We start from the raw sequence: 15822 nt of genomic DNA, 5'->3' as shown, positions 1-15822 counted from the left end.
ACGCTGGTTCAGTCAGGCAGCCTGAGCTAATTGTGTATTCCACTTCCAGCAGTGGCCAGTTGCTGACAGCGGTTTAGGAAAACGCAGGAGATTTTATATTAGAATTTGTGCCCTGAAGGAAAAATGCCTTTTGAGTTTTATTAGGGAGAATTTGGCTTGTGTCTTGAAGCACGAAGGCCTAAAGTGCTACCAAACCCCTTGGACTAACCCCTGACTCGGAAGGAGGCAAAGGAAATTTTCCTTCTGTCTTTGGACCATTATTTTCATCTTTCAGGGTCTGTTGTTTGGAGTTTTGTGCGTGCTTGCAAAAACTCTAAAATCCCAAAGTGCTTTAGAGCTGAACAGGGAATCAAGGCTCTGCATTTCAGCTCTCCTGCTGCACTGGAAAAGACACTTTCATGGTAAGGAAAGAATAAATATTCAGCCAAAAGGTAGCACAGCTCATAAAGCCACAAACGCTGACAGGCCTAGAAGTTATGAATTATTACAAAAAAGACCAGAAACAATTATTAAAACCCAGCCCAGGCATTTTCCTCTATTATTAAATAATGGCAGCAAAAGAAGCTTCCAGGTCCAGAGCTCTGCTCCTTTACCTGCTTTTTCACAGATTCTGGACAACCTCTGTTCTTTATCAAAGCCTGTATTGTCCTAAAGGGATTTTCCCTCTTGTGCTGCTATTCCTGCATCCAGCAGAGGTTTTCAGTTTTGATAAGACTCTGTGATGGACAGGTGATACCCATGGCTTGGCACAGGGGGACTGCAGTCAGCTCTCCAAATATCCAATACTCTGACCTTCCCTGCATGGGGAATTTCTGAATACATCTTGCCTCTCCTTACAGAGAATCATGGAACAGTTTGGGTTGGAAAGGACCTTAAAAACCATCCCGTTCCAATCCCACCTACAAGCAGGGACACCTTCCACTTCCCCAGCCATTTGGGGTTGCTCCAAACCCCATTCAGCTTGGCCTTGGACACTTGCAGGGATGGGAAAGCATGCAGGAAACAAACCACAAATATTCAGGAAAGAAAAATGGGCAGGTCCCGAAGAGGGAAAGGAAGAAACTTTGTTCCCTTCCTACCCACAGCTGAGGCTGGCCAGGTACTCCTCACCTGCAGAGTCCAGTGGAAGGAGAATGTTTTGAGTGACTCCAGCTGATGTTTGGCCTGTGCCTCCCTGTGCTCCCAGCTGCATCCCCAGTTCCCACAGCCTCCAGGTGGTGACAGCGAAAATAACCAGAGCAGCCCACGGCCACGCAGATGAACTCCCAATATTTACATTGCCAAACTGCACCTCCATAAATCTATTGGATCCCCTGCCATAGGAAAGGGTGTTAAACAAATAGACAATAAATTTCAGAGGATTTGGTAAAATTAGGATTGTCGTTACTTTTCCATTCCAAGAAGACTAATCTGGGTTATAATTATCCCAGCTACATCCAGGCTTTTCAATAGCTCATACAATGATAAATGAAGCGTTCACTCTCACAAATGCCTCTCCTTCCCCTGATGGATGCAATGTGTTCCAGATGGATGGAGAAACCTTTTTTTTTCCCCTTTTACACTTGCTAAGCTATTTCCAGGTTCCAAAGCACCACAGGTGTAAATCGGCAGAGCTCTTCCCATTTACTCCACTCCTTAGAGCAGTTGAGGATCCAGCTCAGGTTATTTCTAACCTTAAAATCATGAATTGCACATAGGTGATATAAATGTGTGCCATAAATGAGTGAGGTAAGAAAAAACCCCACCAGACAGACACAAAAGGCATTAATTGCACAAATCACTGGGCCTGCCAGCCCCTACAAAAAGCCACTTTAATTAGGCTGATTGAAATGCAGACAGGTTTTTTTTTTTCCCCTTTCCACTGAGGTCTTTGTACCCACTTTGTATGAACAGGAGCCGGCCTCCACATCCTCAGCCAAAACCTGTCCTCTCGCTCCACTCCCAGGAGCCAGGAAACTGGGAAGAGCCATCTCAGCAGAGCCTCTGTGAGCCCCCAGAGGAGATCAGCACCTCTGAGTGATGCATTGATGCCTGATGGAGGGAGACAGAGATGCTTTTGTGATGAGAAAGGTCAGTGCTGCCCCACAGAGGAGCAGATTCTCCCTCTGCTCTGCCACACTGTTCCTCTGTGATTCCCAGGCTTTCCTCAGGGCACTGGGATTTTCTGAGCGCCTGCCCAGGGCCAGCTGGGAGTCCATCTGCAGCAGGGCTGAGCCCACATGATGCCCCTGAGGTGGTCACGAGTGGCATTTCTAACATATGTTTGCACAAAATGCTCGAGTCCTTTCAAAGTGAGCATGTCAGCACCCAACCCTGTGGCCAGTGCCAGCTTTAAGCTGTGCCTCTTGGCCCTGTGTGCACAGGGAAGGATCTCAAAGCTCTGCTCCAGAAATAAATGCATCAGTGTTTGTATTTAACAACCAGAAAGACAGGGCAGAAAAACACACATGACTGGAGAGGGGAAGTGTTGCTCTGTGAGTCCCCCCACACGTGTGCGATGGGGAGACGAGGATTCAGCGTAGGGAAGGGGATGTGAGTGTTTCATCAAGCACTGCTCCTCAGAGCAAACACACAATATGGCTCAATTCATGCTGTAATGGTCTTCTGACATGCAGCATTTTTATCTGAATGTTATTTGACAACTTGTGCTACGTGCAGCAGCGCTGGCCAGCGCCGCGTGTCTGCCAGCACCTCTGGCCACTGTCTCACAATGCCAGAGCCCAGTCCCTCCTCCCAAGCAAGCCCCATCTCCAACTCTCCCTAAAAACCCCAGGACAGACATCTAGGGGTGCACTCTCTAAGAGCTCTCAAAGCTTATGCACATAAAAGTACAGCTTTGTACAAAACTACTGTATCATGAAGCTCAGGGGCTGTTGAGAACAGAGCGATCAGCCATGCCAAAAACTGCAGGAAGGGACTTTTCAAAGCAAAAGTCCATTTGTTTTGGTAAAAAGCAACTCCCCACCTCTCCACATAGTTTAAGGATGACAAGGAAGTTGAGTGTTTGCTAGAACATCTCAACCAGCAAGGAAAAATAAAAGTGCTCCATCTGCAAGGATGAGAGCTGGCTCTTCCAGTGTGTGCTCAGTCTCACGTCTGTCAGCTCCACTAACACTCCATGAAACCAAGGGTCTGTGCTGGAGCTGCAGCAGGACTGGCACTCACTGCTGGAGTACCAGATTTATGCCAGCCGCTCAGGTTCAGGTCCCTGCCACTCACTCCACTGCTCCAGTGGGGCTGTTCCCCATAAAGAATGCCAGGGATCAAAAGCTAAGAGGTTTCACAGTCTGGCTGCAAGTAGAGATTCGTCTCTGGGTCAGAGAGGCTTCAACCTTTCATGCAGAAAAGGGGTAAACCATGGAAAAATTGTTCAAGCTCCTCTCTGGGCCATGTACTTAATGCTGGCATGGGAAGTAAATTCCTGGCCCTGCCTGGGCTATCATCTGCCTTCCACAGGCTCAGCCAATGCCAGTGTAGCACCTTTGCAACTGCAGCCACATCATTTCCTAGCAGACAACCAGAAATACCCTCATGCTTACTCAGATAAATCCTACCCAAAGGCTGCTGAAGTGAGAAGCAGCTCATCTGTGCCTGTTGCTGCGACAGTGTCTACAAAGCAGCTTGTCTGTAGGAGAAGTTTCACTGCTGTGATGATCTAAAGGTACTAAAACCCCAAGAAGGAAGGGTTGGCATGCCTGAACCCTATTCTCAGTCTCTAACCAATAAAGTGCTTTCCTATCAGATGTCTACGTTGACATGGTAAAACTCTTTCCCTCTTTTCATTATCAGAGCTGGGTGAAAATGCCCAGCAGCACATATGAAATCAGCTCTTGACACAGTGTTTACAAAGCAACAGCAGCTTTATCAGCTCCTCTGGGGACCCAGAGACCAAACAGTGCCCATGGCTGTGCTCCAGGCATCCCTGCTATAACAGCATCATAAATGTGTAATGAGAATTTAAAAGGCAGAAGAAAGAAAACAGATAAAGGAGACTGCCTGTATCACACTCAGCTTTCATCATCTGAAAAGAGCTGCAGATTTCAGCATGTGCTCATCAACGCTGAGGGAAAGGTGTCCTCATTAGAGCACGAGCACAGGAGCTGCCTGGCAGCACCCAGAGGGAGAAGACATCCAGTTTCAGAGGAAAGCTGCCACCACGTTTTATACCCATTGTCACTTTTAGAGACGACAAAGCAGCTTAGCACAGAAGCACGAGGAACTGTGTTCAAGCAATTTGAAGTTAGAAAAACAACAGTAAGGTTATCCATGCCATGTGAGCACAGATTTGGATCAAACTCCTGAAGGTTAGCCTGGGGAAAGCTGCTTCAAATTTCAGAGAGCTGAAACCAAGGAGTCAGTCAGTACCTGGCCATCTCAGATGCTTCCACGACCACCATGAGCAGTATCCATGCACCTGCAAGTCTAAATCATGCAGACTCAAACCACAGCTGTGGCCAATATCACCTAAACCCACTGGGTAGGTTCACAGTCTGAACCTTGAGTGCAGCACAGTAACTTTTAGCACGCTTAAAGGAAAGTGTCATCTTTACAGGACAGACACAGCCTGAATAGGACCTTATCATCTGTCCTCGAGTTATACATGGACAACACTCCCAAAACTCTTCTCCAACATGGAAATCCAATCCTGTTCCTCCCCCTTCAGGCCTTTCCTTCCCCATTCCCTCTCTCCCCTGATTCATGGCCACAGCAAATGTGCTGCTTGATTATTCGCTGACACGTGCATTTAGCACTTCTCCACGAAAAGCAAGAGTTTGGAAGCTTTTCCAACTTCCCCTCTGGATGATGTCACTCTGGCTGGGTGCCAGGCTGGGTTTTGAGTGAAAATCCTTCACTTTGGGGTCAGACACCCTCCTATTTTTAGGCCTGGACCCAGTGTTGTGCAGCCAACAGCTGAGCTGAACAGTTCTTGTCATTCTGCAAGTCTGCAGGCTGTGTCCTGCCCCACAGAGCCCTCTGGAAATTCACACAGTGAGAAATGTGTCCCCTCCAGTCTGCACTGGGAATGGGGATGGAGAAGAGCCCTGTGGCTGCAGCCTGTGAGCTCCCATCCACCCACTCAGCTCTGACAGCTCCATCACCTCACCCTGCTTCCCCAAATTCTTGTTAGTGCCACTAACCCATGTCCTCAAGTGCCACATCCACAGGGCTTTTAAACCCCTCCAGGGATGGGGACACCACCACCACCCTGGGCAGCTGTTCCAGGGCTGGACAACCCTTTTTGTGAAGAAATTTCCCCTAAAAGCCAATCTAAACCTCCCGTGGCACAGCTTGAGGCCATTTCCTCTTGTCCTGTTGATTGATACCTGGGAGAAGAGACCAGCACTCACCTGGCTGCACCCTCCTTCCAAGTAGCTGTAGAGGAAGAAGGTCGCCCCTGAGCCCCCCCAGCTGCTCCTCATCTGACTCACTGCACTATTTTCCCTAATTGCAACACCTGATCAGCCAATGCCTGTGCTGTGCCCATTTAAGCAAGTGATGTGTTGCTGTGCACAGAGCACAGTTAAGCAAGGAAAAGCTTTTGAGATGAGCTGCAGATCCACACAAAGAGCAGCCAGGCTCTCCCTGTGCTCCTCACAGACACACATCCCTGGTTTTTAGGGAGGCTGATGGCTGGAGTTTAAAGGCCCGACAGGATGCAGGCCCCACGCAACAGCACCAGCCTCGTGGGCTGAATGAGCTCATCTCAGCAGGGCTGAGGGGTAACCATACCCGCTGCTGACAGCGACTGAAAACCACAGGCAAGTGAGAATTGTAATGGTTTTGGGGCAAAGTGTGAATGTGAGTCACATCCCGGGCCAGCTGCAGGCTGTCTGCACCCAGCCAGGAGCAGGGCAGCGCTGGCAGCCCGGGGAGCCCTTCTGTGGCATCGCACTCGTGCTGCTGCTGCAGCACACGAGCACTCACACCAGACACATCCCAGGCTGCAGCAGGCCTAAAGCTGGCACTGCTGGGTGCTTTATTTTTAACTCTGGGCAAGTCCCATCACACCTCCCAAAGGGGTTGAAACCCAGCCCCAGAGGCTGCTGGAGGGCAGCAGTTCCTGTGCCTTGTGGCTGTTCCCTTGTCCTGAGCAGGCTGGCAGCCCCTGTCCCCTGCACCCCAACAAAACCTGTCTGCATCCCCTCTGCAGCTGCTGGAATCACAGAATGGTTTGGGCTGGAAAGGACCTTAAAACTCATCCAGTGCCATCCCCTGCAATAGGCAGGGACACCTTCCACTGTCCCAGGCTGCTCCGAGCCCTGTCTAACCTGGCTGTGAACACTCCCAGGGATGGAGGGCAGCAACTCTGGGTTTGTTGGTTAAACTCACTCATAGAGAAAAAAACAAGTGTCACTGGCTAAGCCTGCAGGGACCCTCCAGCATCTGTGGGCACACAGAACAGCATTAAAACAGGAACACTCAGGTGGTTTGTGCTCACAGGGTGCCAGCACAAGGCACTGTTCTGGCACTGCTGCTCCTGAGCATGTTTACAGCACGAGCAAGGGCCCAAGACAGATTAAATTTCAGATATTGAACCATTTGCTTCAAGGGAGTTACATCAGCAGCTGACTTGGCCTGTCTCTCTCTTATTCGCTTCTCCCTCCCTTTGAAAACAATGCTTTGCCTGGGTTTTATCAATCAGAGCAGTCTCTCTGAGAGGACTCCATGCACCAAAGAGCCTGGAGGATATTTAGCTACAGGAAAAAGATAAGCAGAGAAGAGGAACCTGCACTTTAAAAAAAAGGAAATCTCTAGTGAAACCCAAATTGTGCAGCTGTCCCAGCTGTGCCCTTTCTGCAGCACATTTCAGCACTCTCATTTACATTTCCACAGAAATAAAGTGATTTTCCATTGGTATGGAATTCATCAACGTTGTCAAAGGCTGGACAAGCTGATACAGCTCGGCATTCTGCAAGGGACAAGTGTTGAGAAAGGCTTCTTCCCTGGGGAATCTTTCACTGCAGCCTTGTGCACGTGCTGAGGAAAGGCCTCTAGGGATATAAATAAGCAAGGACCATCTCCTGGACTGTGCTGCTCGGGTCACGGGTGCTGCGGTGCCAGCGGGTGCTGTGCAGAGGAACACACCCTGTGGAAGGCCTGGAAAAGCCCTGAGCTGCCTCCTTTCAGACAATCCTGCCCCCAGCACCACCTCAGCTCAGGAATTCTGTCTGCAGGGAGGAGGAAAGGCAAATGCTTTGGACAAGCAGCTGCCCAGGGCTCTGGTGTTGCTCAGGCAGAGGCAGAGCGCACGTGGCTGTGCAGGGAGGGTGGCTGCCAGCCCAAGCTGGAGGAGCACGTACTGCCAAGACATCGAGGCACCAGAGCAAAAGGGAATGAAAGCAGAAAGGCCATTAGCTTTGGATGCTGTCAGAAAGGGCCTGGAAGTGGTTTAGTCCCACACATCAAGACCAACTGAGCCACGTGCCCCCCGCCAGGTCCCGCTGCCTCTGGTTTCAGGTAGCAGATACTGGCACCAGCTCCTCCTCCTCCAGCCCTTGATCAGCTTTAGAAGAGGAGAAATGGAAACCTGAGCTGTCTCTGCTGGTGCATGAGCTGGGTGGATGTGAGGCAAGAGGGAAGCAAAAGTGCAGTTGATGTGGTCACTGCTACCCTGCTTTGCAAAGTGCACATTGCCTCCCTTCCTACGTGCTGGAGATGAGAGTTGATTAGAGTGGGACTGCTGAGGAAAAGTCAGTCATTGGACAGGCAGAGAGCAGAACTGTCAGACTGATGAGTAATACCACTTTTCCTCACTCACCCAGTCCATTCCTCCTTTATTTATCCTACTCTCATTGCAGATTGATCTCTTTCCTGATATTCAGACTGATTTTTTCAGAACAGCACATTAGCACACAGCATGGCTGTGTCCTGAGCACACTCTGCTCCCTCGAGGTTTATTATGCTACCAACAAATAAATTACCTGCTAATAAACCTCCCTCAAACTCACACTTCTCTTTTAGACTGAAGATAATTAAATTTATGCATGAGCTACTAATTTCTGTGACTGGACACTGGAATATACTGGGAAGATGTAAGGCTGTGATCAGAAGAGCACACTAAGGTACTGCAGTATTTACTCTGAGCGCTGATTGAAATATTATGGTTGAAATATTATGACCAAACTGTGGTCAGGAAATTGATAAAAGCATGTGAAGATCCTCACATGGACAGAGCAAATCATGATCTTAATATGCAATAAAGGGTGACAAGGCTATGCCTTGGGACTGCCTGCAATCAGTTATCACAATCAACTTGCTGACACCAGCTTTAATAAACATTGCTTAAGACATTAACCAACATGAATTAAAATACAGCTTTTCACAGTGCAAATATGGGTTGGAACTCTCCATTTAATACTTGAAACAGGCTTAATTATCAGGATGTGAGGCCCTAAGAATGCCTCTGGTTGTGTCACAGGACAAAGGGAGTGCCTCTGCCTGCTCGTTCTCATTACACACTGGTGGTACCCAGGAGATGGGAAAGAACTCATAAAATTGTTCATCTTGGCTGGGTTAGTAACATGGAGCAAGAAAGGGAGGGTGGAGGGATGCTCCTTCCCTGCAGAGCAGCAAGAGGTGACTATTTCTTCACAGAAGTTGTCATGAGCTTTCAGTGAATTACACAATGACAGCAGTGAATTTATCTATGTGTGGACATTTTTTAAAGAATACTTTTTTAACTTCATTTGATGACACAACCTGTTTTTCTCAATCCTTAATCAGCTGCTGATGGCAGCCTAAAAGACTTCTCCTCTGTCCCAACTTTTGTCTTGGTCACGTCTTGATTTCTCTCCTGGCAAGCCAATTTACCACCAATTCTGTGTGTTTTCTTTAATCAGGGAAGAGGAACAGATCACAAGCCACTTTATCAAGGAAGTCAGGATAATTATTCCCAGGGGATAATTAAAAAGCAGGGATACATGAAGTAAGTTGACCCAGTTCTCCTGGAGAACAGTGGCAGAGCTGGAGGGAGATGGCAGCTCTCACAGGCCTCCATCCTTTTATCCTCCATCCCTGGAGAATCCTTGATGTCTGTAATGAGGCACCTCAGGGATGTTGACTCTGATGTCAGTACCAGCCACAGCCATGAGATAAATCCCTAATCAAAGGGAGGAAAGCCCAGGTGGGCACCGAAAGGGGATGAATCCACACTGCCAGATTCCAAAGCCACCCCAGAGCTCACAGGTGAGCAGGGGCAGTGGGCAGCACTGCCATGAGTATTCCTGGCTACTGCCACACACCAGCAGTGGAAAGCTCTTTATGTACAAATCAGGGAGAATGGGGGAAGCAATTCTCACCCCCTGCCAATACCCAACTGTGAGCTGACACACTGACGCACCTGGAAGCTGTTTCCAGAGTTACAAGGAGACACTTGGAAAAGCCTCAAAGTCATTTTTCTCTGCTCTAACTTGCAGGCAAGAGGAACGAGGATATTACAGAGCATTGCAGAATCAATAGTTATTGTGGGAATCATTGGTTTGATGTCAAGGCCAATTAGCTGCAAGTGGAATTAGCACATACCCCGTGCGGGAAGACAAGAACATGTTCTTCCCTAGATGGGAAAGATGTTGGCTACAAAGGGCCAGGTGTGCACAGAAACTATGGAATTGGCATCACATTTCCCAGTGCTGGCAAATCTCACAGCCCTCAGGAGCCTGCAGCAATGGCCTGATCCATCCTGGACATGGGACAAACTGAGAGAGGACAAAGCTGCAGCCCAGAGTGACCCTTTGCCCTTGGACTTCACACCTAGGAAAGGCTGTACTTGGCCAACAACTACTCACCCCATGTCAGGTCACCCCAACACACCCATCTTATCCCCTCACCTTCCCATTTTGCCCTGACTTGTGCCAGCAGAAGTTTTATTCCATGCTGCAGACAGGCTTTATAGCATTTCTTGGACTCATCTATGCTATGCCTGCTTTGGCTACTGAGAAAGAAGAGTTCAACACTTGAAACTGAGAAGGAACAGCCAACGTGTGTCATATTGAAGCAAACAGGCTGCACAGATTTTAATTAACTTTAAGGATCCAAGAGAAGCAAGAGAAAGGAGCCAACTTGCAGGACTCCATGCAAGGTGGTGCAAAACTGAACGTTTTTGCAGCAGCTTAAACCACAGTTTGAATCTCACCCTGAGAGCAGCCAGCAGTGGAGAAGACTTTGCAGAGGTCAGGAGGGTGAGAGCCTGGGGAGGGGGCAGTGCCAGGGCATATCCCTGCATAACCTGGGTTGGCACTGGGCAGGCAGCAGACCTCAAAACCCACAGAACTGTAGAATCACAGAGTATCCTGAGCTGGAAGTGACCCACAAGGATCATCCAGTCCAGCTCCTGGCCCTCCACAGACACCCTGACAATCCCATCCTGTCCCTGGCAGCGCTGTCCCAACGCTCCTGGAGCTCTGGCAGCCTCGGGGCTGTGCCCATTCCCTGGGGAGCCTGGGCAGTGCCCAGCACCCTCTGGGGGAAGAACCTTTTCCTAAAATGTTCATGTAAACTGCACTGAGCCCTGAAATCAGGAGAGCTGCCCCAAGCACACATGTGCACTGGAGTTGACAATGCCTGCCAGCCGGGGACAGCCTTGGGGTGAGGATGGAGGGAGACAACAGGGCCCCTTCCAACCCAAACCATTCTGTGGCTCTGTTACCAAAACCTGTGGCAATCCCACGACACCAGTGCTCCACAGCCCAGCAAACCCCCAACATCTCTGTGCTTTAGAGCACTTCTGGACAAACAGCCTTAGCTGGTGGGGAAGCCCCAGGCTGTGGCTGACAGTGACGTGCACGAGCCAACGATGCCATCCAGAGGTGCTCAGGTGCAGCACAGAGCTCTGTGTCAGCAAGGACTAAAGGGGAAGACAGAACCTATATATGATCTTATGTATCAGACTTTAAACTAACCCCACCACCAAATAACCACATTTTATTTATTTTTAATTTATCCTGCCAATCACTTGGGTTTCTGTCTGTCTCTCCTCACTGTGTGTCTTGATTTTCTAAGTGTACTAAATAAGCCACTCTTAAAAATATAGATACACCTCTGACCTCTCCTGGCAAACAGGAGTTATTTCATTTTACTCCCAGTAGGCAGGCCTGGCACCACATGGGGAATTGAGAGAGACACTCATCTGTATTTCACTGCTCTGCAATACACACGAGTTGAGAAAACACCAACCACACATTGAAACAGGAAACACAACAGTGGAAAACAATCTTTGTTCCCCATGTAGAACAGCTGCTGACTCCCCTTCAGCTGTGAAATCATGACTCACGACTTGATACAAGAAAATGTTTTTCTAGCATATGATTATACATATTTATGTGTGTGTGTACACAGAGTTTATGTCAGCTGCTTGAACAGCATGGCTGTGGCATCACCTGGGGCATACTTTATGATGGGCAAAGTATGGAACAGGAGAGCTCTGGTCAGTAGCAAAGATCTAATTCACCTTTGTGTGCAAAGATACCTTCTTCACTGGCACCTGAATCTGTGTGGCAACGAAATGTGGATTTGCCAAGAGACCCCATTAATATCAGAATAAAATCAACCACTGAGTCTTTATTTCCTCCATTAGGAAACTAAGGGGATTAGAATCAAAGAAAGTCCTGAGTTGGAAGGGATCATCAAGTCTAGGTTCTGAGACTACAAAGATTAGAGACAATCCCAAAAGCACAAACTATATAATTACTTCTTTAATATTTGATATTTTCCAAGCTTTATTCAGATACATATGTGATTTTTAGATGTACTATCTTAAAATTATAGAAAATACAATACCCTTGTACCTGACTTTTTTTCCTCAGAAACCATCACTTACTGGTCCATTAGAATTAAGGCACTGGGTATTATTTTATCACCTTATACAAACTAAAAAAGAAAATCGAGGAGCAGATTGACTTGAAAATGAACAAAGTAACTTTTTAGACAGTTTATGGCAAGCATGACTCTCATGTGCTGTATCTCTCCCCAAAGGAGCATCCCTCTTTTACAGTCTCAGTATTTGAAAGTGAAGAAAAACTGTGAAAATACAAATGCCATCAGATGACAAAGGGTATGGCTGAACCATACTACAAGGAGGCACAGTTAAGGATAAGAGGAGATGGTTAAAGGAGATTTTGGGTGTTGGGATCAGAATGTCAAACAGTGGGACAGATGTCTGCACTGCATTTGGAGTCACCTTGAGCTGCCCTCAAACCTAACCTGGCCCAGGCACCTGCTCAGCACTGGGTCATTGCCTGGTTAGAGGTGCACTCGGGGCCCTCCTCAGCAGCTGGACTTGTGACAGCTCAGTGAGAGCTCAGGATCATGGGGACACCTGCAAGGGAAGGGTTTGCAGGGCTGTTTGGAGAGATGAGTGACCCTGCAGCAGGATCCTGCACTCTTGTGAGAGCTGGGGAAGCAGCTCTCGTGTTTCAGACACCTCAGTGCTGAATATGTGTCTGGAGGGAAGAGCAGACATATGGAGCCCTTCCTAAAGCTGTGAGAGATGAGCCCCAGGGATGGCTGAGTCAACAGTCTGATTTTATAACCCTAACCCTGCCACGGGTTTCACGCACGTTTTATATCAAGTGTACAACTCTTTCATGCAGCAGCAGGAAAAAAAATAAGCAAACCCCAGGAAATACACCAGTCTACGTGCTGTGATGAAAAAAATACAGCAGTAATTTGGCAGAAAATATTTCTTCAAAAGATCAAAGACACTCTTGTCTTCCCCTTCCTGCCACTTTCACGCAGCGTTTTCCCAAAAGAAAGTATCACCATCCACCCAAGCCTCTGCTGCACGAGGAGGTGCTTGTGCAGACAATAAATGCAAGCCTACATTGACACCAAGGGGAAAGGATCTGGAAAAGGCACGGAAAAAACCTGGCCTTGTGGCTCTGGTTTGGATGTGCAGGGTGGGCACTGACCTGTACTTGCCGGTCCGCACCTGCAGCGCTCTCATCCCGCACTGCTGGGCTCCCCCGACATCACTCACGATGTCATCCCCGATCATGATGGCCTGTCAGGACAGTGAAATACAGGAAAAGTTCATTTCTGCCATTTGTCACCCTCCCCTGACATAACAAACAGCTTGATTTGAGGTTTAATGCTGCCATCGGACAAATTAAACAAGATAATATTGTCATCGTATTGATTAAAAGTCATCCTACCTTGAGGGTAATTCATGCCAGAGCTCCTCCAGCAATATACTGGCACAGCACACACCTGCACAATTTGTAATCAATCACAGAAATCAAAGGGATTTTGGGCACAGTTCAAAGAAAATGGTGAGTTTTATGAAGTTAGGCTTCTTCTGTTCCTAACAATCCGTTCCTGCTACGCTCCAAGCAGCTTAAATTAAGCTTAGCTTCTTAAATCTGGTGTTCTACAGGCTAGTCAAAAGCTTAAGCTTGTAATCACTGAGAGCTTGATCCCAACCTGTTCTCAGGTTGATATAGAAATTTGGGAAGTCACTGCAAAATGGAATTTCTTCATTTTTGCATAATATGACACGATGTGTACAGGCCTGGCATGGCTTGTGTTACCATCAGCTTAAGTACATGCAAATATTAATAAACAAAAGTGAGTAGATTACCAAAGAAGTAACTGGTTGTGCTAAGATTTGTCTGGTGTTTGATAAAAACAGTGCACAAAGCACCTTCCTGCCTCTGATAAAGATATTTATTAGATCAGAATGTATCAACCAAGGGGTCCTTTCTGTTGACAATCACATCTACAAAATTTCAAGTGCTTATCAACCTGCATCACAAATTACCACATTTATTTTATTCTTCAAACTTAAAATGCTTGGGGGATGCCGTTTTATAGTTTCAACAAAACCCAGTATATGCACAAAACAGTGATTTTCCATTAATGATCAAAAAAATCAGCTTTACACCTCCCAAAGGTGTCCTGGTTTATTCTGCAGAGAACAGAGGCAGCACCTAAAACTGAGGAAGCACAGATCTGAAAGTACAATGTGGTTTATCAATGAGATTTTTGCACCTTTTGTATCAAAGTTGAATTTTAGCCAAAACAAAATTAGTTGCATCTTTAACTATTTGATTTTCATCTTGATGAATCAGCCTTTTGCTTCATAAATTTAACTGCCTGGCTTTCACAGCCACAGCACCTTCCAACTCCAGACATTCCTGCCTGAATTTCCATCCCTCCCCCAGCTCTGATCTGCTGGGCAGGGCTAAACACATACTGAGGAAGAATAAAAATACTAAACCTCCAGAGCTATTTTTATGAATTTTCTAATTGCAACAGGATCTTCTCCCACATATTACTGAGCATGTAAAGGAGATCTCAGGATAGACCTAAATTTTCTGAGAGAATTCATAAACCAAACTGAGCTACAAATGTGTAGCTTCTCCTGTACATAGTTCACCTTTCCTTACTACTCTTCCAAACCAGCAATCCAGCACAAAATGGGGAGAAAATGATGGGTTACATTTAAGTAATTAGTAAATAAAGCATGTAAATGTGGATAAGGAAAAGAGAATCATCCCACTGTTGCATACAGAGAACCTGGCAACACCACCCCCAGCCAACCACCATTACCAGTTCCCCCCAAGCTGCTCCAGGATATTTAATCATTGTCAACCATTGGCTTTAAGAGATTACAACCCCCTTTTCTTCCAAAATTCCTTCCAACACCTCCCTGAGGGTGAGAGGCAACAGAGCTGCACCACCTGCATGCCCTTGCTCAGCCCGAATCCTGACATTCAGGATGAGATTTCTGAAGCAAAGACAATTTCAGTCCTGTGTCCTCATAACCCTAAAAAGAATTTCCCCTGACCAGGGGAAAGGGCAGAGCAGGGCAGCCCACTAAGCACTCTCCAGCTTGCCAGGACTGTATTTTACCCCATGCAGGGAAGTTTTCCTGCAAGACTGGTGGCTCTGGAAGTGCAGCTGCAGCTGAGCAGCGATGCCTGTCCAGGCCAGCTTGTGGCACACGCATACAGAAATGTGCTCCAGCCCCCAGGGATTTCACAGATTTACTATCGGTGAAGGGCAATAATCACTAAAGGAGGAGCAATTATTCCCAAATCATTTAGGATTTAAAAAATCATTGGCAAGAAGATAGAGGTCAAAAGGTGTGCTGTCAAGGGAAATAAAAAAACTCTACCTGTCAAACCTGGGTTTAACTTCCTCTCTGACTGCAATATGGTAAGAAGAGAGAGAAAGATATAAAACTGAAAGGTCACATACCCACTGAAAGCAGGAATTAAAAGATCTCCATTCGTGTTCACATTTTACACAGGGATCACACCATTAATCTGCTCAAGCCTTCTGCAGAAGTTTCTTTTTTAGATTGGCTACAAATTAACTAAAAAGAAGGGGAAAAATGCAGTGAGTCTCTCTGGGTTTTAAGACAAATCATCAAAGAATGAGGATGGGTGTAATTTCTATTTCCCTGTGCTGGTGAGAGGTGGTGTGTGGTTGTACACACACAGTAAATAAAGCACATGTGAAAACACTGCTCTCAAAGGTCCCCATCAGGCTCAGCCCAAAGGGGCAGTGAGAACACAGGAGATGAACATGACCTCCAAGAATTTAGGGGTGGGAAGGCAAAACATAATCCCTACAGTCAGCAATGCCACTGCTGCTGCCTGTGCCACAGACCCAGAGCTGCAGTGAGGTGAGCAGCCAAAACTAATACATCTTTAGAGATGCTCTTGGGGTGCTGAGGGGGAACCTCAGGTAGTTTTGTCTGCAGAGTTTCAGCATTCATTAACTGATCACAGAAAAACGTCTGATCGGAAAAGGAATCACAGAGTAAGGAAACGAAGGAGGGAGAAGGATGAGAACACCCTGATTTGCCCAGCCCTGCTTGTG

General features: G+C 47.2%; 1 protein-coding gene across 2 annotated transcripts in view; it reads right to left on the bottom strand.

The window, feature by feature from the left end:
- The window catches only part of LHPP (phospholysine phosphohistidine inorganic pyrophosphate phosphatase), a 74034-nt gene that overhangs the window by 39705 nt on the left and 18507 nt on the right, over positions 1 to 15822 (bottom strand). For both annotated transcript variants that reach the window (XM_082286539.1, XM_082286538.1), the window contains exon 6: positions 12906 to 12997. In XM_082286539.1, coding sequence (XP_082142665.1) covers positions 12906 to 12997 — 92 coding nt within the window. The remainder of the gene's footprint in view (positions 1 to 12905; positions 12998 to 15822) is intronic.

The sequence above is a fragment of the Coloeus monedula genome, assembly GCF_965178545.1.
Source record: "Coloeus monedula genome assembly, chromosome: 8".
Taxonomy (NCBI): Eukaryota; Metazoa; Chordata; class Aves; order Passeriformes; family Corvidae; genus Coloeus; species Coloeus monedula.
Note: the sequence above shows the minus strand (reverse complement) of the source record. Positions and strands in the feature narration are given on the sequence as shown.